A 27,647-nucleotide genomic window follows, 5' to 3' on the forward strand; every position below is an offset into this window, starting at 1 on the left:
TGCAATGTTCTCAGATTGCTTGTTATATTTAAAAAGCATTGGTAGTTACAAAAAATTAGTTTGGTATTAGTGCACATACATTTTCGTATCTAGTAAACCAGTCACAAGTAAAATAAAGAGTCAGACAGGTTCTAATAAGACATTTATGTCAGTTTACAAGTTATTAAAGTCAGTCGGTATTAATTTTGTTAAAATCATGAGACTTTGCTAAACTTTGGTAGAAAAAAGCAGCTGTTTGTATAAGTGATGAAAATTGTTTTCAGATACTATTACAAAGAAAGCGCTGAAACTATTAGTAGAAATATTTGGTTAGAAAGGATGTTCTTTTTGGTTCTCAAAGCTGTAATGGCCTTTATTAATTGTAGTTACCAAATTAACAAGCTTGTTCTATGGGCAAGCTAAAAGCAGGAAATTCAAAATAAGTTAGTAAAACGTGTATGCTGTACAAGAAATTAAATGTTTTTTGTTACTGGTCCTTAGTGCAATTTCTTTTTCTAAGAGTACTGTGATTCACAAAGTCTGCATCATTGTGATTGGTTGATATTATAACTCAGGAATGGGCAACCATATCTGGGGCCTAAAATTATTGTATAAATTAATCGACAGTATACATATCACTCTCTTGTACATATGTATTATTAATTGCGGACACTTATTTAGCTTCGTATTTAGGATACATTATTTTTATTCTTTGGATACTTACTGAAAGAAGGAACACTTTGTATAGATAAATTTTTTGGAATTGTTCAGATTTTCTTTTGATTGAAAAAAGGACTGTAAAAGGGATTTAATTACTCTAAACATGTTGAATTGTTGGAGGTTTTATTTTCATGTGTTTCGTGTACAATGTATCAGATTATATGCCTATGATCAAATTTTGGTGATTTAGCTTTATTATGAAATAAGAGACAATCAACTCGCTTTACAGAAGTTGTGAAAAACAATTTGGTAGTGAAATTATTTTCTCTGGTAAATAGTTCACATTAATTGAAGTGACCTGAATTCCAGTGTTTTCAATTAGCAAATTTTACTTAACTTTCAAAGTGTCTCCTACACAGCATCTTAAAACCCTGGATATATTCACAATGACATCATATATTATATAAATGCTTCGACAGACAATAGATTGGAACTGGCCAATCAGAATGAGTTTTCGGAAACTCCAGTTCCTAAAAGTATTTTGTAAACAGAAATATTTGGTAATTATCTGATATTTTTGTTTATATGTAAAATTGTTATAAATTTTGCAGATGCATCTTTAAAGTTTCTTTGCTCAATTCTTGTGTGTAGTTTTGATGTACATTGTATCTGGTTAAGAAAGAGAATCTTGGGCTGTTTCTCTTTTTGAGCTTGATGCAGAACATATTGCAGTAGTGCATCAACAGAAAGATCATTATAGTTGAACCCTCCCTTTTTAATCTAAATTAATGATTTTCTGGCTCTACAAGAAATCTTTTAAGCCTTTGTGTTAAAATTGGAATGCACACATCAAGAAGAAACATTTACTGTAACATTTCCCCTTACTTTCCTTCAAAATTTTGTCCTCAATATTGCTATTTTATGCTAGATAGGCGTAAAATATCAACAGTCAATCCTTTTAATTTTCTTTAATCTAATATAGATCTCCAAATCCTGTTAACAGGGTAATTTAATTATGTATTTTAATAGTTTCATAATGAAATTAAAAACGGCAATATTTAATCTAATCCCATAGTTTATTTTATAGAAAACTGCAATTTTCCTGAATTGTTGATGTGTTTTCATGTGTTTATTATAAATGAAAAATGGCAAAATATATAATCACTTCTATCTGAAACCTACACATTTTAAACGGGGCGTCGTAATATGATATTAACTTTAAAAAAGCGTAACTTTTTAATTTTGAACCATAATGTTACATATTTGATAAATCTGATACAAATTTTTAAATTTGTATATAATTACACTTGCACATGAGGCCATAACCTTTTTAGCTCACCTGGCCTAAAAGGCCATGTGAGCTTTTCTCATCACTTGGCGTCCGTCGTCGTCGTCGTCGTCTGTCGTCGTTAACAATTTTTCAAACATCTTCTCCTCTGAAACTACTGAATGGATTTAAATGAAACTTAAAATGATTGTGCCTTAGATTATCCTGCACAAAGTGTGTGCTTCGATTTTTGATCCGTCAAAAAACATGGCCGCCGTTACTTAAAATAGAACATAGGGGTCAAATGCAGTTTTTGGCTTATATCTCAAAAACGGAAGCATTTAGAGCAAATCTCACAGGGGTAAAAATGTTCATTAGGTCAAGATCTATCAGCCCAGAAATTTTCAGATGAATCAAACAAACCATTGTTGGGTTGCTGCCACTTAATTGGTAATTTTAAGGAAATTTTGCAGTTTTTGGTCATTATCTTGAATATTATTATAGATGAAGATAAACTGTAAACAGCAAAAATGATCAGCAAAGTAAGATCTACAAATAGGTTAATATGACCAAAATTGTCAATTGACCCCTTAAGGGGTAAATGTCCTTTAATGACAATTTTTCACAATTTGTTCATCATATTTGCTAACTTTAAAAAATCTTCTCCTCTGAAACTACTGAATGGATTTGGATGAAACTTAGCATGATAGTTCCTTAGATTATCCTGCACAAAGTGTGTGCTTCGATTTTTGATCCGTCAAAAAACATGGCCGCCGTTACTTAAAATAGAACATAGGGGTCAAATGCAGTTTTTGGCTTGTATCTCAAAAACGGAAGCATTTAGAGCAAATCTCACAGGGGGTAAAAATGTTCATTAGGTCAAGATCTATCAGCCCAGAAATTTTCAGACGAATCAAACAAACCATTGTTGGGTTGCTGCCACTTAATTGGTTATTTTAAGGAAATTTTGCAGTTTTTGGTCATTATCTTGAATATCATTATAGATAAAGATAAACTGTAAACAGCAAAAATGATCAGCAAAGTAAGATCTACAAATAGATTAATATGACCAAAATTGTCAATTGACCCCTTAAGGGGTAAATGTCCTTTAATGACAACAGTGGCGGATCCAGGGGGGGTTCCGGGGGTGCGCACCCCCCCTTTATTTTTGCCGATCAATGCATTTGTATCGGGACATATGTTTTGCACCCCCCCTGCACCCCCCCTTTGCCCTGGGTTAGCACCCCCCCTTTCGAAAATTCCTGCATCCGCCCCTGGACAATTTTTCACAATTTGTTCATCATATTTGCTAACTTTAAAAAATCTTCTCCTCTAAAACTACTCAACCAAATTCAGCCAAACTTCAACTGAATGATCAGTAGGGTGTATAAAATAAAGTTTGTGTTTTATTTTCTATTTTGTCTAAAAACATGGCCGTCATGGCTAAAAATAGAACACAGGGTAAAATGCAGTTTTTGGCTTATATCTAAAAAACTCCAGCATTTAGAGCAAATAAGACCTCGACCTCATTTCATGGATCAGTGAACAACGTTAAATTTTCGTGGTCAAGTCCATATCTCAGATACTATAAGCAATAAGTCTAGTAGATTTGGTGTATAGAAGAACTGTAAAGTGTACATGTCCAACTGGCAGGTGTCATCTCACCTTGACCTCATTTTCATGGTTCAGTGGTTATAGTTAAGTTTTTGTGTTTTGGTCTGTTTTTCTTATACTATATGCAATAGGTCTACTAAAATTGGTGTATAGAATGATTGTAAGGTGTACATGTTTAGCTGACAGGTGTCATCTAACCTTGACCTCATTTTCATAATTCAGTGGTCAAAGTTAACTTTTTTAGTTTTGGTCTATTTTTTTAATACTTTATGCATTAGGTCAACTATATTTGGTGTATGAAAATATTTTATGATCTATATGTCGGTTACGCAGGTTTTATTTGAACTTGACCTCATTTTCACAGTCCATTGCTAAGTTTTAAGTGTTTGTGTTTTGGTCTCATTTTCTTTATTTATAAACAGTAAGTCATATATATTTGTAATATTGAAGAATTGTTAGCTGTACATGTTTGCCTGGCATGGTTCAATATGTTCAATAAGGCATTGTTTACCAGGTGAGCGATTCAGGCTCTTGAGAGCCTCTTGTTTGGTGTGGTTTCCGTAATCAGAATTTGTTTTACTCTGCCTGGTGATTAAAAAGCCATGCGAGAAACCAACTACCTGCAGGATGGAGTATTGCTGTCTGGGTTTTCCTTCCTATAGACGATTGCCTACCATGGCTGACGGGTTCCATCTTCCCGTCTTTTCTTTCTGGGTCTGCTCCCATAGCCTTTGATCTTCAAGATCTAACCTCAAGGCAGTGGTACTATCCATATAGCAGCTTCCAAAGTAATACCCCATATTAGATTTGGGCACGTTGAGAATTTAGTTGTGACATTTTTGTGGTCTATAAAGACTGCAAGGATAGTTGGTGAAAAGTCGTATGATAAATAGTGTAAAACAAAAATATGCATGTTTGTTTATGTAATTCTAGCAATGCCAATGGGTGTAATCAGATTAAACAGACATTTACTATTGATAAAAAAAAAAAAAAAGCATATTTATAAATCTGGAGGTAAAAAAGTTTCATCTTATCGTAAAATCAAAAATATCTTGTTGAATTAATAGATTGTATGTTTTGCAACAGTATTTGATAACTCCAGCTGTGATTTTGCTAAGATATTAATATGTAATAAATGTATTCATTCTGTTATCTTGGTTTTGATTAAAGTACAAAAATATGAAATTGATATAAATTTCAAGGGCAGTTAGATATTTATGGATAAATTAACTTCTAAAATATTTGTGAAGTACAGATCTTCTTTGGTTACTGGATATTGGTCTGCTACTGTTGCCTATTTTTACTATAAAAGAATGTTGCAAAGGAAACAGATAAAACATGAAAAGATAAATTTACAACAAAATTCATTTGACTTATTTCTTTCTGTATTGTTTAATCAATATATTTGCTTCAGTGTGTGTCTGTGTTGGTGTCATTTGAAGAAATGTTGGGCATCAAAGAGTAAATGAGAGAGAGATAGATTTTCAAATAATAGCTCTAAAAATAAACATTGAAATGCAGAACTTCTTTCGCCAGGGATTTCAATTTTTTCTAGAAGATTGTTTATCACTAAATCTCAAAATGTAGCTTTTGAAGCTTGAAATTAAGGAATCTGTACACTGGTAGACCATGTAATCACTTTATAGAATCTGCACACTGGTAGACCATGTGATCACTTTATAGAATCTGTACATTGGTAGACCATGTGATCACTTTATAGAATCTGTACATTGGTAGACCATGTGATCACTTTATAGAATCTGTACACTGGTAGACCATGTAATCACTTTATAGAATCTGTACACTGGTAGACCATGTGATCACTTTATAGAATCTGTACACTGGTAGACCATGTGATCACTTTATAGAATCTGTACATTGGTAGACCATGTGATCACTTTATAGAATCTGTACATTGGTAGACCATGTGATCACTTTATAGAATATGTACATTGGTAGACCATGTGATCACTTTATAGAATCTGTACATTGGTAGACCATGTGATCACTTTATAGAATCTGTACATTGGTAGACCATGTGATCACTTTATAGAATCTGTACATTGGTAGACCATGTGATCACTTTATAGAATCTGTACATTGGTAGACCATGTGATCACTTTATAGAATAGGATGAAAGTAAAGAACAATCTTAAGTACAATTAAAATTTACCAATTTAAACCTATATCAACACCTAAGCATGTTTTAGCATAACCATAAATCCTAACCCTAAGTCCCTTACTAAAGCAAACCCAAAAAATAGGGAATGCTATGGGAAAAGAAGACCAAATGTAGCATATTATATTTCAAAGATCGAAACTCTTGAAATCATGACCATCAGCAGTAAATGTGTTTTGAATACCTTAAACATCATAATATAGACTTTTTTCTTTTTTCTTTTCAGCCTGATGTTACAGTTGTGATTGAGAATTATTCTGCTGCCAACAACTCAGAAATCACAGTGCTCAAAGGTCAACAGGTCGAGGTTATTGACCCTACACCAGGTGAACCCAACTGGTGCATGGTGCGTGCAATCAACTGTGAAGATGGTGAACCCTGTCAGGGGCTGGTACCCATAGCATCATTAAAACCCATACCAATGCTACGTGGACCAGGAAACAGAAACAGTATGGACATTGATGGTAGGTTATTTTCAAACTTGATGGTGGTTAACTTTACACCAATAACCTTCATGTATCAACCTTTTGGCTAGAGGTCAATTCAATTATCTTGTTGTTCATCAGGAATTTAAACCCTACATGTTCAGATGCTATTGTTCTGAGGCATTTGCCACCATCAAATCACGGATTGATGCCATAAGACAATACTGTAATCTCCATTCTAAAGAAACTGACAGAAAACAACATCAAATCACAAATCATTTAAAAATTTTCATCACTTGCTCATACATTTCATAGCATCAGTTATGAATTGATGCCATGAAAATTTATGATGTTATCCAATCAGAATGAAAGTTACAAACAATGTTGCATTAGAATGGTCAATATATGATATATCAAAACTCTTCTGAATCCATCAAGTCATTTTGGGTGAATTTAACTCATACATTAGGTATGTAGGACAAAACTGCACACACTAAAAACTAAATTTATACCATTTTCAAGTAGCAAGGAAATGACAAAATATTTGCTTGAAGTGGTAATGATATAACATAAAGTGTTAGCATATGTTTCAAAACCTTAATTTCAGGCATCATTTGTTGAGCTTAAAATATACAATAATGTACATTAGCATAATTTGATAACCTTGATAGTAAATTATTTCCTTTGTATAAAAGACATTAATTAAAGAAGATTAAAGTAATTTTATAAGTAGTTAATATTTAAGAAGGAATAGGGATGTATACAATCAGTATAACTTCAACATCAAGGGGTATGTTGACGTGGTTTCAATTTAAATTGAAATTACTAGCCTTGCCTTTGATATCCCAAAATTTGTTTAATAATGCTTTAATAATTTCATTTGATGAAGTGCCTTTCTGGAACACTCACAGCAGAGTAATTGAAAGCCAAGGATGTATTTTATAATTTCAATGTTACTTTTTGATCAGTAACTAACATTGGCCATCCATAAGTCTATTGGTTTGATGCTATTGTAAATCAAGTTTGGTCCAACAAAGTTGAATAGTGAACTCTATGTTTGGGGTGTTTACTAATCAATTTGTTTGCTTGTTCTGAACCAGTAGCTTGAATTTTCGATATAGAGATTGTCTGTTGGGTTGGGTATGTTGAAAGATTTTGGGGTTGTGTATGCTCATATATTACACAGTTTTGATTTCTTATTTCAGAAGCCTATGGAGATGATCAAGCTGGTAGAGAAGAATCACCAGCAAATAAAAGGAAGAGTAGTTTTAGGTAATGTATCGTGATCACCATGGAAATAACAAACAAGACATAAGCCTGCCATATGACCACATTGAAAGTATTATTGTTATATTGGACAAAAATATATTAAAGCATTTGATAATTTTCAAAAAGACTGACATGAAATAAAATTATGTGAAGAATTTACTGGAGCATGTATGAAAAAAATGATAGATGAATAAATAGCAACTCTATAACCTTTCACAAAAAACACACATGCAAATCAAACAAAAACAAATCATGACATCAAAAGATAAAAGAAATAGAATATATAAGGAAATCAGGGAAAAAAGACTACTGTATGTGCATGATGATACAGTAGAAGTATTGTAAATATAATCCTGAACTCAGCCAAAGATTGTTATACTAAGCTGGACATTTATATGGCATATAGAAATAAAGTTGATAGCCTTGTAAGATATAAGTTTATTTAATACAGGAAATGGTTAGCCCCTGGACGGAAGAAAAGCCAGACGAAGTTTGAAAAACCCGCCATGTTTGAGGAGATAGAGAAAAGAGTAATCATGGGAACATTGGGGACCAGACCAGTAAGTTATTGCTTTCTCATGCATGTTGTAGCCAATATATACACTGGAGTCTTCCAAAACATTCTGACTATCATGTTTCTAAGTCATTACAGGTGGTTCAAAATTTTCTTGTATTCTTTTTTCTGTCACAATATAAGATTTGGATGTGAAATTTGTAGTTTCATGCGTGAGGTTCAAGTGTATTTTTTTTCGCATACAGTCCTTGAATATAGAATTTGTGAATGGATACAATATATGTGTTGTTAAATTGTTAGAATGGTTGCTTTATAATCTTGAATTCTTAATAATTGCAAAGTATTTAATTTAACAGAAATTTGTATGAAAGGATTTAGTAAAATTTTCAACAGATTTTATAGAATATTAATGAAAAATACCATCTGTAATCTTCAAGTTTAATAGAAAAAAGTTATATACACAATAACTGTTTAGTGTCTTTAAATATCAGCTGTATTTGTAAGAGGCTAGGAAACAAGGTGTATGCGAGCTTTTATTTTATTTTTAAGAACTTCTCATGTATATTTTATGAAATGGCAGAAGGGAGATAATTCTAATCTTACAAATAGAAAATATGAGGAGACAACTCTTGTTTACTTACAAGACAATACATGGAGAAAATGAAAAAAGATATGCAGAGGCTGAATGGCAGTTTTCCTGACCAATAGCTTTTATGTACCACAAATAGATATTTAGATACTGCCAAAAATAGTGTTGTGTAAAAAAAAAAAAAGCCTTTCTTACCTTGATAATATCTCTATAAAGATTATTCAAAGGTCATCTTTTAAAAAGTACAGAGAAAAAGTACCAGTTTATTTACATGTTAACATTAACATTATTATGATCATTTAAAAAAAAATATAAATTTTACTTAAATCAGTTATAATGTAGAAACAAATTAAGAACTGGATGTCAAATTTTATAGCCTTTTTCTACTGAAGATTGAGTGCTGAATTTAAGTTTCAAATGTCAAGTATTTGCACTGTATTGTTTACAATTTGTAGAATTTCACAAGCATTCAAAGTAAACCAATGTGTTGGCATGCTATGTTACTTTGTCTCACTATTACAAATATTATGCCAAAAAACATGTGGGGGAAATACCCCATTGACTCTGTTGTTCTTTGAGGAAGAATGATAAATCTTATGAAACAGAAGATGATGTCAACAATACTGTTGATATAGAGTCAGCTGTGGAACGATTGCCAACCAGAATGAATCTGAAATAAGAGTAACAATGAATATTACCTGTATACATGAACCTTTCTCTTCAATACTACTGTTGTAAAAAAACTACAACATATTTGTTATCTTAGAAATGCATTTCAACTGGGGATTGTGAAATAGCTTGAATAGTGACTTTTTTTAATTTATTCATAACTTTTGTGACTGATAGGGAATTTAAAGTTCTCATTATTGAAGATTGTTATATTCCAATGTAGATGACTTTTGGGTTTGTTTTCTTGTAAGTGGAACTGTCTTATTACTGTACGTACCCCATATTCTTTTCATTCTTACATTATTAATAGATCTTTATTAAAACAGAATTTGGAACTGTTATTGGCAAAACAAATAGTTAACACATTTTTGTTTAGAGGCTAGTCAAACCAGACTCCGCACGTCACTCCAGTAGCAGGATTTTCTAACTGCTGAAGACCAATTGGTTGCTCTAGGCTGTTTTCTGCTCTTTGATTGGGATGTCTCATAATGGCCATATCCATTCTCAATTTAACCAGTTGTATGATTTCTGCTGTAACACAAATGTACATGTATGTTTTATCATCATTCAAGTTCCATTATTTTTTATCATTGCCTATTTCATAGACTGGCTACATGTCCCATCCTTATTTTCTTCTTTTTTCAATTTTACCCCTTTAACAAATTTAACAAATTTATTGCTAAAAGTTAGAGATAATTATATTATATTGACACGTGACGTATAGTGGGATTAATCAGGATGCTTGTCATATTCATGGTAGTAATCAGTAAACATATAAATTAGAAAACAAAATTAAAGGAAGAAAATTGTAGCAAGTCTACGTACCAGAGTATTTCAAAGTACTCACTTCGGTAATTACACAGTGTTCAAAATGGGTTCTGCCAATATTTTTAGTCAAAATGTTTTTAGAACCATCCTGCAAATCTGTAAACATTTTGTAGTAAGCATTACACCTGAAAACAACTAATAACTGGTAAATTAGTCAAATGACAATGGAATGTGCATTTGTGTAAATTAACACATTTTGTTGTTAATTTCACTGACGTAATGTCGTCGTCTGCTGAGAGAGTTTATGTCTTTTCTGATTTGACACACATGCATGTAACTATCTAATGAGAATTTTGTTTTAAGATTGCAATATATAATATCAATAGATATATAAGATCACCTTGGTTGTTTTAGGAATGTAGATTAATATATAATTTATGATAGAAAGTTGTATTAAGTCACTTTGGAATTTCTTGATTGGACACCCTCCGACCCTTCCTCTATTAAGTCACCTTGGTTGTTTTAGGAAAGTAGTTTTTGATAGGAAAAGATTCATTTTAGTCACCTTGATGTTTCTAGGAAATGCTTTTACATTTTGATTGCATAGTTGGAGTCTTGGGAGCAAAATAAGTTACGAGAAGTCTACATCAGAGATCTTGTTTTCGATATGCTTTAATCAAAATGTTTTACGACTTCTTGGAATTTATTTGCAATTTTTGTTATCACAGGAGTCTTGCAAGTAGTAGGTGTTTTAGGATCATTGAAGTAATTTCTTAATTAATTTCATTTTAGATAAAAATGCAGGCAAGGTGTGTCAATTGTAAAGTGATTTTGTTATTACATAAAGATGATAACTATTATATAAGGCTCTTAAGCATGTTGTGAGATAAATGGGTTTTTCAGATTTATGGACATATCTTGCATAAACACTTTGATTTGAGTGTTTTATTTGTTTACAGTTAAAAGCTCTATTAACACAGAACTAAGAGTTTTTACAGACATTTAGAGATATGAATATATTGGCTTTGCGGTTTGGGAATTTGGTTTGTTAGAAATTAAGCTTATGTTTTTCTTATGTAATCATTGATAACAGATTTATAAAAAATCATCAAACTGTTGTTTGTACATACATCGCCATTATCTGTACGAGGTTAATGTCATCTCTCTTTTTGCACAATGCACCAAGAAACATTTCTTGCATTTTGAATAGTTTTGATAGATTTGTTCCTGTTTTTTTGGTCACCAATCATTATGTATTTTACTGACACTGTCGGTACTGGTTTCCTGTTCCTACCTTGCCACAACAGAGATGATCAGTATTTCATACACAGTTCACACCTGTTTACATATTACCATACATAACAATAATACTAATTTTGTCATTCATTACAAAAAACATTTTGTTGTGGTTTGTTTTCATTCTGTGTGGTTAGTGAAATCTCTTGCATGTGCCTCAAGGTATTGTGCACTTTTGTATTCCTGAATTTGGATGGAATTTACTCTTGAGATAGAGAGAGTTGGGGGGGGAAAAAGTGGAGGGAATTTTTTTTTCTCAGTCTAACTATTGGGTTTTAAATAAATATATGTTATGATGTGCATATTGGTTGTTTGTGCCTATTTAATGTATATGTTTCAGTTATATGTTGCAATGGTTGGACTGAGTCTTTTGTCACAATGTCAATGTAAAATGTGGTCGAAGTACTAGATCAGCCTCTTTTGGAAAGGTCATATTACTTACAATTAAAAGAATATACCAATTCTTTCTTTAAATTTCAAACAGAAATCGTGAAAAATATTGACAGCTTGTTTATATTCATGTTGATACTATCAATTTTCTAGGCCATAAAATACCACCTGAACATGTATTTTCTTGGTACTAAAACCTACAAAATGTTGCCTTAGCTTTTGTTGACTTTAATTTTTATGTCTGTGTCATGCCGTTTAGCAGTTGTAAAAATACTTAGAAAACAGTTTTTGCCATTTATGATGTAATAAAATACATGTAAACATCATGAAATAGCAGTTTATGAAGTATTAAAAGATTGCAAACATGAATAAATTACAGAGGCTTGTTCCCTATAGCATGGTTTGATGCTGGATTAAAAGGTTCTTTAAGTCAGATACATGAATCAAACAAACTTTAACAAAATGTCAAGGTACCTATATATAAATAGGTCACCTCAATTCTCGTTTAAACCAAACACATTGTTTTTTAATTTGTTTTTGGTTGGTATTGTTGGGTAGCTTAGTACAAGTTCTTATTTTCTTCATGTGCTTTAATAAAAAGATAAGGAAATGTGTTATGAATGCCAATCCACAAAATTTCCATTTAAGTGGATGTAAGCAATTATAGGCAAACCTATGGCCTTCAACAATGAGAAAAACCCATATCATATGGTTGGATTTAACAGGCCCTGACATTAAAAAAATATGAAACAATTCAACCATTATTGATGAATTGTAGATATAACTATTACTGTAATTATAAATTTATGATGACTCTTCAAATAATAATTTGTCATATTTTTTGTAACATTACAATAATTTGTGTGGCACATGGTAAAAGCAGGTGTAACATCCATCAAGATGTAAAATAGAAATGAAAAAAGTACATGTTAATTAAAAAATCAGATAACATATCAAAATATGACAAGTCATACAGGTGTAAATCTGGTCATCTTATTAAAACACTATAAAACACAAAAAAATGACAGAAAGTACATTTGCAGATATAGAATTATGATCACTGTGACACCTCCAATCTATTTATGTATTGTTTACCTGCACATGTCCACCTAGTAAAACCTATATGTACATGGAAAAAGAGAAGGTGTGAGTTTTTCATAGTAATCCTCTTTGTTTAATATCTAACACAATATCCATTGTCAGATAATCTGGACAAAAAAGTTTGATATAGAACATTTTGCTGACCTTTAAATGACATTTGTTTTTTTTTGTGTGTCATTGGGTTGCTGTCTCATTGACATAAACCCCACATTTACTTCATAGTTGAAGTCAAAATGTTTTAAGATCCCTGGTTTATGGACTTCTCTTGAACTGAATTTTAATGTGCGTATTGTTATGCGTTTACTTTTCTACATTGGCTATAGAGGTATAGGGGGAGGGTTGAGATCTCATAAACATGTTTTACCCCGCCCAATTTTGCGCCTGTCCCAAGTCAGGAGCCTCTGGCTTTTGTTAGTCTTGTACGATTTTTGATTTTAGTTTCTTGTGTATAATTCAGAGTTCAGTATGACGTCCATTATCACTGTACTAGTGTACAGATTTTTTAGGGGCCAGCTGAAGGACACCTACCGATGCGGGAATTCTCGCTACATTGAAGACCCATTGGTGGCCTTCGGCTGTTGTCTGCTCTATGGACGGGTTGTTGTCGCCTTGACACATTCACCATTTCCTTTCTCAATTTTATGGTTTGCATTTCTCAGTCGTCTGTTTCTATTATTAATGTGTTTTGTAGGCTGTAGTTCGTCTTTTACTAGTGTCAGTGTCCCTGGTACTTTTGGTATGGGGTTCTGGCTCTATTTGAATGTACTGCCTGTTGAGCACGAATTGCTAACCTTTCTATAGCACCTGACGAATCAATCCTTGTTTTTAGTGTTGCTTTTTTCCGGTACCAAATTGCTTTCTATGCAACATTTCGAGATACACATACTTAAACATGTGTATAGAGTTACAAGTGTGAGATACACATACTTAAACATGTGTATAGAGTTACAAGTGTGAGATACACATACTTGAACATGTGTAAAGAGTTACAAGTGTGTCTTCAATATTCTTGTCAGTATTTAGAGATACGGTTTAAAAGGGGTAGGAGGAATTGCTTACACAATACTGTCACCCACCCTTCAACCCTTTTTCATTTGCAACTAATCATGTGATAATTGTGGCTATGCTAGGAGGGATAATTGTGGCTATAAATGCTGGGAGGGATAATTGTGGCTATATATGCTGGGAGGGATAATTGAGTGACAATATATAATACCAAAAATAAGTTACACTTTAGATAGATGATTGTTATGTGATAACTGAACATTTTTAGCAAACATTAGCATTTCCCAGTATCTGGACTGCATTCATTAGATTCCGTAAAGTGGTATGCGGAAATAGTCATTATTGACTGGCAGTTAACCTATTAACTACATTTTAGCTTAACGGTACTATTTTAAGTGGTCAAAGATTTCTCTAAATTTGAATTTGTTGAGATTGATTTATTGGTCTCTAGTTTGAATAAGGAATTTTCATACCCTGACCTAGGGGCATAATGTTTTTCTGTCTGTGCATCTGTTTGTCTGTCTGTCTGGCTTGGCAGGTTAAAGTTTTTTGGTCAAGGTAGTTTTTGATGAAGTTGAAGTCCAAACAACTTGAAACTTAGAACACATGTTTCATATGATATGATCTTTTTGTCTCCCTTGTATCACTTTGCTGAACATGTTAATATTGGGTAAGCTGAACTAAAAAATCAACATGCTTTTAAGGGAAATAACTGTTTACTATTACTCAGACAGTTTTAAACTCTAAATATGATATGATGATGTTGCAACAGCTTGGAATTATAGTTTTGTTGACATCTGTCATATTGATAAGTATGACACCATTCAGATTTTGATATTTTACATAATAATAGAGAAAAAAGTAAAATTACAAAAATACTGAACTCCGAGGAAAATTCAAAATGGAAAGTCCCTCATCAAATGGCAAAACACATCAAAAGAATGGACAACAATGGAGAAATGGAGAAAAGGATAATCATTATACATGAAAATTACATCATTACTTATTGAAGGTTTGATTTCAAGGACAACTGGTATCTTTGACCTTGACCTACAAGCTTAACTATTGTCTATTGACATACATGCAGAAACTATTGTTTGTCTGAAGTGTGATAACAGTTTAAGGTGGTAACCTACAAATTGTACTTTTGTCTGTTTGTCTATTGTAAGAAAAAAAAAGATATGACCTAGAAATAGTACTGTTCTTCTTTGTCTCTGTTAACATTAATATAAAAAAGAAGATGTGGTATGAATCCCAATGAGACAACTATCCACAAAAGACCAAAATGACACAGACATTAACAACTATAGGTCACCGTACGGCCTTCAACAATGAGCAAAGCCCATACCGCATAGTCAGCTTTAAAAGGCCCTGATAAAACAATGTAAAACAATTCAAACAAGAAAACTAACAGACTTATTTATGTAAAAAAAATTAACGAAAAACAAAAATGCAGTCATTATTATTATACCCCAATCTGAAGGAGGGAGGAATACTGCTTAAAAGTCCTTGGGTTTCTGTGTTGTGTTTGGTGGACAGCTGTTTGTCATTTGGTCGTTTTTCCTTGTTGTTGTCAGTTTTCTTTATGACATTTTTAGCTCACCTGCCCTAAAAGGCCAAGTCATCTTTTCTCATCACTTGGCGTCCGGCGTCCGTCGTCGTTAACTTTTACAAAAATCTTCTCCTCTGAAACTACTAGGCCAAATCAAACCAAACTTGGCCACAATCATCATTGGGGTATCTAGTTTAAAAAATGTGTCCAGTGACCCGGCCAACCAACCAAGATGGCCGCCATGGCTAAAAATAGAACATAGGGGTAAAATGCAGTTTTTGGCTTATAACTCAAAAACCAAGCATTTAGAGCAAATCTGACATGGGGTAAAATTGTTTATCAGGTCAAGATCTATCCGCCCTAAAATTTTCAGATGAATCGGACAACCCGTTGTTGGGTTGCTGCCCCTAAATTGACAATTTTAAGGAAATGTTACTGTTTTGGTTATCTTGAATATTATTATAGATAGAGATAAACTGTAAACAACAATAATGTTCAGCAAAGTAAGATTTACAAAAAGGTCAACATGTCCGAAATGGTCAGTTGACCCCTTTAGGAGTTATTGCCCTTTATAGTCAATTTTTAACCATTTTTCGTAAATCTTAGTTATCTTTTACAAAAATCTTCTTCTCTGAAACTACTGGGCCAAATTAATCCAAACTTGGCCAAAATCATCATTGGGGTGTCTAGTTTTAAAAATGTGTGGCGTGACCCTGCCAACCAACCAAAATGGCCACCATGGCTAAAAATAGAACATAGGGGTAAAATGTAGAGTTTGGCTTATATCTCTGAAACCAAAGTATTTAGAGCAAATCTGATAGGGATAAATTGTATATCAGGTCAAGATCTATCTGCCCTGAAATTTTCAGACAAAACAGACACCCTGTTGTTGGGTTGCTACCCCAGAATTAGTAATTTTAAGGAAATTTTGCAGTTTTTGGTTATTATCTTGAATATTATAATAGATAGAGATAAACTGTAAACAGCAATAATGTTCAGCAAAGTAATTTTTGTAAATTTGTAGAATATATTTTCCACTGTAATTACTGGGCCAAGTTCATTATAGATAGAGATAACTGTAGCAAGAAGAATGTCCAGTAAAGTAAGATCTACAAACACATCATGATCACCAAAACACAATTTTGTCATGAATTTATCTGTGTCCATTGTTTAATATGCACATAGACCAAGGTGAGCGACACAGGCTCTTGAGAGCCTCTAGTTATTTAGACATTTCTGAAATTTGGTATGATTAGTTTCATGTGAGTTTACTTTGTCACTAACTGGTCTTAAAGTGGGTCAGGTTTTAACTAAGCTATAAAACCTGGTTTAACCCAATGTTTTCTTTGAAATAAATGCCATGTCAGGAATTATGGTTGCTGTTTCTCATTTGTTACAATCTGGTAGATATAGTCTCAGACTTTTTAAATAGTCAGTTTTACAGCCTTCAATCTCCCTTTTTGAATTTTTCATAGAGTTCAGTATAATACATGTATTGTTAGTACTTTATTGTTACATTTTATCCTTTAATTGACCGATTATTATGAAAGGAAAAAAATGCATTGAGTGTCCTTGTAATACTTTCATTGTTGTAATATCCCACTGTAGGTCATGACAACAGCCGTTTGTGTACTACATGTTTGTAATTTACCCATAAGGTAATATTTACAACAGCTTCAGCCTGTGTTAGCTAATAGTTAAATGTTTCTTATAAGTGCAGAAAGTTGGACAAATAATATGTGTGATATTTTATGAGTTTTTGTACTAACTTTTGTAATAGCGGTCGTAATAAGTTAAATGGACTTTATGTTCCATCGATTATTAATTAGATTGCTTTATTTTTAAAGTTGTCTAAGCATATTGCTCAATTTAAAGAGCTTCTTGTATGACTTTTGTCAATAGTGCCCTCTTAAAAACAGCTGTGGAACCATGATTTTGGCCGGTAGACTAATATGCTAATAAATCCTACCACTTATTGATCAACATATTCAAGGGTTCATTTAAGCAAAAATTTGACATACTTGTAAATACTTTTGTTCAACACTGCTCTGAGAAATTAACTATTAAAAATGTGCAGTTGTATTGACTCTGATATATGCAAATTTATATATAACAAGAATGTGTCCATAGAACACGGATGCCCCACTCACACTATCATTTTCTATGTTCAGTGGACTTTAAAATTGGGGTCAAAACTCTTAATTTGGCATTAAATTTGAAAGATCATATCAAAAGGACCATGTGTTCAAAGTTTCAAGTTGATTGGACTTCAACTTCATCAAAAACTACCTTGACCAAAAAATTTAACCGGGAGCAGGACAGACGGATGAACGGTTTGAGTAACAGATGCACAGACCAGAAAACGTAATGCCCCTCTACTATCGTAGGTGGGGCATAATTAACTTTAATTTAAGTGACAGTTTTAAAAATTGCTCTGAGATACAGACAAAGTAACCAAAATGGAAAAAAAAAGAAATTCACTATAAAATATCTTTACATTTGATTTAGGCAGGACTTAATATTGAACATGTGCACTTTTCTTATTCCCTGAACCAGTTGATTTCAAATGGAAATCTTTCTGATTTAGGACAACACCTTGCAGAAAATCAATTGCACTTATTACATTTTAAATGTATGCTATTTGAAATTTTAATTTACAAATTGTATTGTGTTTGATCAAATGGAAGAATAAACCACAATGCCGGAGACAAGTTGGAATTTTTAATTGCAAGTCTTTAATTCTGTATTGGATTCTCAGTATTGATCTTGATTTCAAAAATAGGTTAAAAGGCTTGAAATAAAAGGCTAAATTTAGATGCACTGTCGTCGATGTTAAAATATCAAATCACAATTTTTGAAAACATAAAAATGTGTCTATAGGCCAATCAATATGGGTTAATTATCGTAGTCAGTTTCTATAAATATATATATTTGTTGGATATCGACTGAAAGAAAAACAAATTTAGGACTTAACCTAAAGGATGGCTATTGATTAAATTTTGCCTGATCAGGGTAACTGGTGATTGAAGAAGATGTTGAATTAAATATTAAAAAGACTGGGGACGTTTAATAATAGACCTGGATCATCAGCCGATCATGGAGTGTTCGAACAATGAAGAAGCTGAATAGAGTTTAAATTTATATACATACCATATATATATATTGTAATTTACCATTCAACCTGTTGTGGTAATTTACGGATAAAATGACCGAAACAGAAGTCCCATTGTGAGAGGGAGAGAAATAATTGGTACTTGAACTATTATAAGACGGGAGTTTATGATTCGTTTATGTATCGTGTGGATGGAGCCTTGTTGGGAAGTATTTGTTGAATATGGTAATTGTTTGTATAAAGATGTTTACGCTTAGATACATTACATGAAATGTATTTGAAGAAAACATTTGATACATTTTGTGGAAGGATATAGTTGTTTGTTGATATTTGACACAAAAAAGTGTTAATTTGCCATATATGAAAAAAACATATGATTTACAAGGACATGTAAACCTGCATCCGTTTGGATAGTTTTCAAATCTTTCTGAACTTGTAAAACCCTATGAGTTCAAGAAAAATAGATTATTATACTTAGTGCTTTATGGATAATTCAAAACTCATGTCATTTTAGTGAAAATGTTTTTTGGCTCTAACATTGGATATTTGATGTTTCTATTAGAAACTCAGCCTAAACTATTCATAATTTTGCAGTAGAAAACAAGTTTCTGTTCTAAATTATGAAGGGTTGTATGTTGAAGTAATAGGTGACTACATTTGAAGAGCATATAACTTATTACTAGAAAGAAAAGTAATTGGTGGTGAAGAAGTTATAATTAAATATTTTGGAATAAATTGTAACATTTAGGAATATTTAATCAGTTGACTTAAAAAGGGAGTTGAGAGATTTTTTCTGAAATATTTATTGGAATAAATCGTAACAAGGAAATTATCAGTTGAATTAAAAAGGGAGTTGTGAGATTTTCTCTGTGAGTTATTTTGGAATTATTGGAAATTCAGATGTAAGAAATGATTTGTTTGCGGTAGATTTTCAGTTTTCTTCATTGATTTCTGTGGCGAATCGTTAATAGAATGATTAATGCACTTGGTAGAAACTCAAAGATTACATTGTGAAGTGATTGTGAAATTCACTTTTGTTTTCCACATCTTTTAAGCTTTTTTTTTGGTAGAAATAAAGGGGGAAATATCCATATCTTTAGAGTTTTAGGAAGTAAACCAGATTTTTGGATTGTTTATAATTGAATACAGAATTTAAGTCACAAAGTTATAATGAAAAAGGACTGAATCTTGTGTTGTTTTTCAAGTCTCTTCAGATTTAATACACATAATAAGATTTAAAAGTACATAATTTTTTCACAACAGAAATAATTACAGATTATTAAAATCAATTCATGATAAATGCATTCAAAGCAATATAAAAGTTCAAAAGAAAATTGTTTAAGTTTTAACAAACAAATTAAAAACTTTTTTTTAAGTGATCAACTTAATTCTAAATCTAGACAACTCCATAAATAATTTCCTTTTCAGCTGATTATAGGATAATTGAATAATAGCTATATATATGCCCTTGCCAAAATTCCATATTTGATATCAGACCTGTTAATATTAGGATTATAGGATTTTTATCTATATACCAAACATTGACCTGTGACAGCTGACGAACATATTTTACTTATATTTATAGTGATCCTACCAATATATGTCAGGATTGACTAGTGATATTAACCTTTCTAAAGTGGACAGGCAATACAAGCATGTTTTTATCAGCTACGTTTTAAAGTGGACAAGATATGTACATTTGTGTTGATTAGTTTGAAGTTATAGGAATAAGATAAGATAGGCAGATCTAACCATTCCTGGGATTAGAAATTGATTAAAAATTGAATAGTTGTTCATTTCGGAGGATAAGATTGGCGTGAATGTGTAAACAGAATTTCGACCCAACCAGACATTTCAATTGTAGTTACCAAAGTTTTTGTTTGTTTCGGAACTATGGTATGATTTGGGAAAATCTATGATGTAAAAAGAATTTTCATCCCAAATCATACAGAGAGTGACCGTGACGAAAGTTGTTTTCAAAGTAGGAAGTGTTTTTTTTTGTTGTTCATTTTTCCTCACCTTTCTATTGGAATTTTTCACACTTTGAACTGTTAAATTCGACATTAATTTATTGTTAATACATGCAAATATATGTTAAACATGCAGGTGAAATATAAACATGTCATTTGATGTACCGATCGCTAGACAATTATTTCTCTAATATTTTCGGATTTATGGGACTAAACAATTGTGGAGAGATGTTGAAAATTGGGGAACATTGTCAAAAAATGGCGGCAGACACTGATTCATTCATTGTATTAATGATAAAATTGAGTCAAATTATCACCTAATTATTGGTGTATATATTATATGAATTGATATAATTCAATTCATTATAACCATTTATTGGAATAGTAGTTCACAGAAAAATATTGGTATTTCATCATTGTGGAAAATATTACAATTTTTAGATGACTTGGAAATATAAAAGCACAGTATATAAAGTGTAAAAAGCATATATCCGTTTATATATATTGAAAGTGAATTCTGTGGAATTTAATTATTTTTTGATTACATTATTTTAAGACTTGACTTGGATTAAGATATTTGCTGCATGTAGTGCAGTGCAATATTATCACCTGGTACTGAAAATTGGATTAAAATTCAAAGTTGAGGGTTTGCTGCAAGCTACAGCTACTAGATAAAAAAGGATATATCTTATTAGAAAATATTACAGTGGTAAAATCTGTGTAAGGGATAAAGATGGGGAAACATAGGAAAGTAAAAGGAAAATTGACGTTAAAATTTTGTTCATGCTTGTCCATGGAAGTGGAGGAATATCCAGAGGAAAATAGACCCTACAGCCCACGACAAAATGATGGTACTGAGAATCAGGTTAGTTTCTTCTTCCTAATACAGGAGTAGAGTCCTAGGTACGAGTGTACCAGTGACGATGGAGGCTACTACTAGTAGTACCCCATACTGCAGTAGTTGGCTGACATATAATAGTTTTTGATTCTCCCTGCTTCAAAGGATTATTATATTCACAGTGCAAAAAAGGGGGGAGTATATCAAACATTGCAGACCAGAAAATTTGTTTACATTTTTCTTAACAGCTACAAGTCATAAATTCTTGATATCTATGGAATGGATTGCAAAGTTTACATCCAATTAACATAGTAAAAATGTGTAAGAATTACACTTTTTCTACTGTTTTTGTGCTGATCTGGTCAGTATTTATAATACCGGATATTGATAATGAAAACAATTTGTAGTTTAATTTATTATACTTAAAGACTGTTGCCCTTTGAATGTCATCTTGTTATTTATGTCTTTGTGTTTCTGCCTCATTGACATACAGTTTTACCTATGACATGTATAACAGACACTTCAGGGATTCTCTCAATGTGTTCAATACGCATTAGTGTCCTTTAGCTGTTTTCTACTCTTTGGTTGTCTCTTAAGTGACACATTTCCATTTTTAACCACCTCAATCTAGCGGAAAAAATGTGTTTTGTCAGGTCATTCTGGTCTGACCCTAACCTTTGTGAGTTACTTAAAATTTTGAACATCAATATGAAGTTCACCCCTCGTTAACAGGCAAATTTACTCTGGTCCACAGTTACCTGTTATCCTTAGTATAAAGGTTTGATTGTTTATCACCTTATTCAGCCTTCAACAATGAGAAAGTTCATACTGTACTGTAAGTCAGCTATAAAAGGCCTTGACTTGAAAAATGTGAAAAAAATTCAAACTTGGAAAACTAGTGGCCTAATTTATATTTTTGTACAGTAGTTGCACGCTTTGTCTACATAAAGACTTACAAGGTTATTATTAACATTGGAAAAAAAGAAAAGTAAGGATTTAAACTAAAATAATGTTTGCTCAATTCACCATAACTATAATTTACAGCAATTATCGAAAATGTAATCCTTTCCATATTGAGTAAATAAACCACTTAAAGATTGTTCATGACCTGTTTCCCCTAATAGTATTCCTACATGTGAAGATTTTCAAAATTGTCTAAATGATTTGCAGTTTCTATACATGTGTTGATCCCTATTTAAACAAATTTTGGAAGGATTTATCTCTAATTACCTTATTTAAGTTATTTTGTGCTGATAAAAAGATTAGAGTGGATTTTTATAGTGACTATAATCTTGTTATTGTGTAATATGTGCTAAAAGTAGGAGAACTATGAGCACTAACATTTACATGTCTGGATATAAGACAATGTAAGACAGTTTTATTGTCCAAGAGAAAGATCTGTTTTGGCTTCAACATGCCAACACTGTCTGATATAGAGACCGACTGTTGGGGTTTCAAAGCCTCCAGAGATTTCTGTAGCTTGTATTTTATTGGGTTTTTTTTCTGATTTTTTGTCTGTTTTTAAAGAATAATCTCTTTAGAAAAGTGGGGTTACATGTACTTTATAGCTTTAGGAATATTTTTTGCAAAGTGTGCAATTTCAGCCAGGGGTTAAGATTTTTTGCTGATTTTCCGATTTTGATAATCCTGATCCGTGGTGACCCTAGCTGTTCAAGTCAAACATACTGAAGATCTTCATTTGCTATTACCACTCAATTAAAGCATGGAAGTAATATTTAGAAGGAATAACAACGTCGTCACTTCAAAGGTTTCATCTGCGTTACCGTCCATCTTTCAATAACTCGTTAATTGGTTCAATATCTGGCATGGAAGTTTATTCTCCGCATGTGATCGATCAAATCACTGACACTTATCGGTCATTTTCGTGTTCACGGAGAACTACGAACAGACAAGTTTTTGTCGAATATACATGCGAAGTAACCCGAATAGTCCATTCGTTACATTCCGTTGATGTACGCTGCCGAAAAGAGTCATTCGTTCAATTTTTATTTTAGTCCAATTTTTCCCTATTTTTGGTTAGTTTGAACTTAATAGTTAAAACCGACAGCTATCACATACGAAATTGGAGAACAAAGTTGTGTCATTTCAATTTTAAAATTTACAGACAATTAAAAAACCATTTCCGTATAAAGTTAAGAAGATGACTGTACAAAAAATACGTTTGGACACCCTTTATTAAATACGAAAAATCTAAATCTCTCGTGTATTTATAGTCAATTAAATTATTAACAATTCTAAACGGTTCTATCCTTCAATTTAAGTTCTTGATACATAAACTAATTTGTGTAAAAATGAATTTACCGTAAGACAGATAGATGCAAGCCCATTTCGTCGGTTTGTTATATTTTTTGCTGTATAGCTTATTATATTAATACAAGCATTCCACAATAAACACTTTTTAAATATATATTTACGAAAATATTATCCCCGTTTTAGTTGTCCAGTTTCAATAATGCAATCAATGACATTTATGACATATACATAAATTTAGAATACTTGAAAGTAAATATTATTTCATTCAATCTCGATAAACTTTGCACATTTCAGCAGTAAAAAAATCTATGCCTACATTTGCCTACATCATTTTGTTAAACATCATGTGAAACCTGATCGATTCATCGGTATTTAACTGTTTAACTCGGGATCCGCTTTTAACCGGAAAATACTTTTAGAACAGTTTAAAACAAACGGTAAAAAGCAAAAATATGCTAAATTAAATACAATTTTCCATGTTAAACTGCTGTAGTTTGAACAATTCTCGTCCGTTTTTCAAGTTTTTTTCACCATTCGATTTCTTTCTAAAGGTAGATATTCTATGTGATACAGCGCTACCTTGTTATTAATAAACTAGGGATTTCCCACAGGTGCGCTATAATTACCGGACTCGATAAAACCACGTGACTGATAAGAAATTCCAGATGCCTTTTACAACCGCGGTAACGCAGATAGTAACCAAAGGCGTCTTACCGCTGAGACTATAATTGGATGAAATCGTATGACTTTAGTACAGAGCTCAGCATGCTATAAATACATGCTAATTAGTCGTTGTTATTCCTTCTAAATATTACTTCCATGATTAAAGTGAGTACTGTAACCTTGTTTCAGGGAGATAACTCTTTAAATCAGTGATGTGTTTGTAAAAATCAAGTTTCATCAATGTATTTTAAGCATTTACCTGAAAAAGATTAAATAAACCTAGAAGCTGAGTTCATATTAATTGAAAATGGTTGACACAAACTTACGAATGATTTTGATAGTTTCCCTTAACCTAAGGGTTGTCTGCTTGAAAGCAGGAGGTATTTGCAATTTTAGAAATGAGATTTTTTAAAGTATATATAACTGAATGATAATATCTACTTCGGTAAAACCAAAAAAAATAAAAACAATACATGTAGAAACAATATTTTTACTTTTTACTATAACAATTTTCCACTCTCTAATTATATATATAAGCTGTTAATATTAACAGCACTTAATTGCATGTATTCAGTATTGTTTTGAAGCCTCTCATAGTTAAATGATAATAAATAGAACAAGAATAGAACACTGCATGCTTAAAATGAGAAACAGACTATAGATAAAATCTTGTTTTTCTGACATAATTACTGATAATAATTAGGATTCAATGATCTTTGAAAAGATATTCTTGCTATTTAATTTGTAAAGTCAACAAACAAAACGCTACATTCTATTAAAGATTTGCCAAACAGATGACTTACCTATCAGAGGGTTCCAAAACAGAATCTGTCTGTTGATGGATATCCTCTGTTGGATAAAGGAAAGATTTCTTCCAGAAATAGCTCTGGCTTAGATTAAATGGGGAATGTGCTTATAGTAGGGTCAGCTGAAGTACATCTCCGTGCATGGAATTTTTTCGCTGTATTAAAGTCATATGAAATCTCAAATTAAAAAAAAAATATGCATATGTTTTTTAAAACTAAATGGATAGTTTTCATTATACAACTTATGTACATATACTTTTTTTCTGAGGAAAATTCTTTAATTTGTCCACATTTAGAAGAAGTTTACTTATTTTTAATTGCTTGCTGTCAGGAAGCAATTCGCTGACATATTTTTTCGGTATGCATAGTGACCTAAGCGTGACCCTCCTCGTAAAAATCCTGTGATAGCAATACCCATGAATCTGTCATTAAAATAAACAATTACCTGATTGTATATGTTAAACACGTGCTAAATACCCATGCTTTTTGTTGATTATTTACTATAAGGTGACAATCAGTAAACTTCGGCTTCAAAACACGGCATTTAATGAGTAGCCATATTTGTTAAATCATAACATACAAAATGATAAAATCGTGCACAGAGGACTAAGTTTATGATATATACATGCATTGGTTCAAGAATTGGATGAACATTAATTTTCACCAGTCACTCGTTTCTTATGACTTTAAAGACCCATTGATGGCCCTGATATGAAAAATGTGAAACATGTTCCAAAGAAAAAGCTAACAGCCTAATTTATAACAAAATTAAAACTTTAATGAAAATGTGTAACAGACATTAACCAACAATAACCATTGTACTCTATGCTATAGGCAGATCCAGGGGGACCAAGCCCCCCCCCCCCTTTTGTGGGAAAAATTTATTTGATTATATAGGGAATCACTGAAGCCTGGCTTAAGCAGGCCCCCTTAAAGCTGTTAGTGCCCCTCTCCCCCTTTACAAAAAGTTCTGGATCAGCCACTGTAAGCTATATATGTACTCTTTGCTCTTAGATATTTTCTGTTCTAAGGTCTTACTTCTAGGATATAAAATGAAAATGTAGATTTTTTTCACTGTTGTCTGAGTATGTTAAAATAATTTTCCACTCAAGACTCACTCAGAGATTAATTTTAGATTTTTAACAATTTTTGCATGCAATGAGCAACAAAACTAAAGCATTCTGATCTTAATCTAAGGTCAAAAGTGTAAACAAAGTTTAAATTTGCTGGAACCAAAGTCTAAATAAAATTGTTGAAACTGAAGTATTTAAGTATTTGCATTTTTTTTAATTGACTAACATTCTGGGAATTCATTATCAAGAATGTTAAATGAGAAATGACATTTTAATTTCAGCTGGAAAACATCTTAAGTAAACTTACAAATGATTTTCTGAAGATGAAAAGATTTTCTATGAGGTTACCTCGTATATTACAATTAACGCTTTAATAGTTTTTACACTTCTTCAATTAGCCTGAAACTTTTTTATGATGTGATAGGATTCCATTCAAAAATTCTTAGATAATGCTCAAATATACATGTGGACACAGAAGCATACCTTAACTTATTTTTGCAAAACTGATGGGTATAAATAGCCATGTCACAAGCATACATGACACCTCTGGGATATTTTGATGATGGGTGTGTATTATGACCACAACTAAATACAAAGCCCTTAGTAACAATGAACTTTTTGTTTTCCAAATATTGGTTTAAAAGGATTTCTATATATTTCTATTTTCTTTTGGTACCACTTGGAAGTTGGTTAATTGTACATTTTAACCATCTAAACAAAAAACCAAAAGTTGTTAAAATACATTCAGTGGTAATTATAAACATCTAACAAGTATAATCTCCCTTTGGTCACAAAGTGACCAGTGTAAGTCCAATAGTTCTTTAAGTAATGATGTCTTCCTTCTTATATTTGTATCTTTATTTTTATGCTCCACCTCTCATAGTAGAGGGGCATTATGTTTTCTGGTCTATGCATCCGTACCTTCCTTCATCCATCTGTCTGTCCATCCGTTCATTCGTCCATGTGTCCATTCGTCACGCTTCATGTTAAAATTTTGGTCAAGGTAGTTTTTGATGAGGTTGAAGTCCAATCAACTTGAAACTTAGTACACATGTTCGCTATGATATAGTCTTTCTAATTTTGATGCCAAATTAAAGTATTGGCCCCAATTTCACGGTCCACTGAACATATAAAATGATAGTGCAAGTGGGGCATCTGTGTACTATGGACACATTCTTGTTACAGCTGTTATAAATCTATAATAAAATATTGTTCTAATTTTGCATAATTGATTCCATCAAATCTTCTTACATTTCATATAATATGTCAAGTTTATTTTTAGTGCTTAGTCTATCCTCAAGTTTTGGAGGTCATAAGTTTGATACTTGGTCAGATTGAACAGAATATAGAATTGACTTTTGCTGCTTTATTCCTCCATTAGTGCTAAATTGGTGCTAATATGATTTATACTGATCAGCTCACCAGCAGAATGTTATATGTCCTCCTGTACAACCTGTAAACTTTGACCTGCAGGTGTCAACCAACAGCAGTGATATTGTTTGCCTTAAATTCATGGAGAATAAAGGCTTTTTCCCCTGGAGAAGAATCCCAATTTGAAAAAAAAATGGCTTAAAATTATTCCCAAAAAGACAACTTTTTTCCCAAACAGTGCAGTTTCAGAAGTAATTGTGCAT

At 32.1% G+C, this 27,647-nt stretch overlaps 1 protein-coding gene across 3 annotated transcripts in view; it reads left to right on the forward strand.

The window, feature by feature from the left end:
* LOC143059516 (triple functional domain protein-like) overlaps positions 1-27,647 on the forward strand; it is a 243,653-nt gene that overhangs the window by 141,226 nt on the left and 74,780 nt on the right. For all 3 annotated transcript variants that reach the window (XM_076233031.1, XM_076233027.1, XM_076233030.1), the window contains exons 38-40: positions 5,926-6,163; positions 7,330-7,396; positions 7,845-7,953. In XM_076233031.1, the coding sequence (XP_076089146.1) occupies positions 5,926-6,163; positions 7,330-7,396; positions 7,845-7,953 (414 nt within the window). The remainder of the gene's footprint in view (positions 1-5,925; positions 6,164-7,329; positions 7,397-7,844; positions 7,954-27,647) is intronic.

The sequence above is a fragment of the Mytilus galloprovincialis genome, chromosome 14 (assembly GCF_965363235.1).
Source record: "Mytilus galloprovincialis chromosome 14, xbMytGall1.hap1.1, whole genome shotgun sequence".
Lineage (NCBI taxonomy): Eukaryota > Metazoa > Mollusca > Bivalvia > Mytilida > Mytilidae > Mytilus > Mytilus galloprovincialis.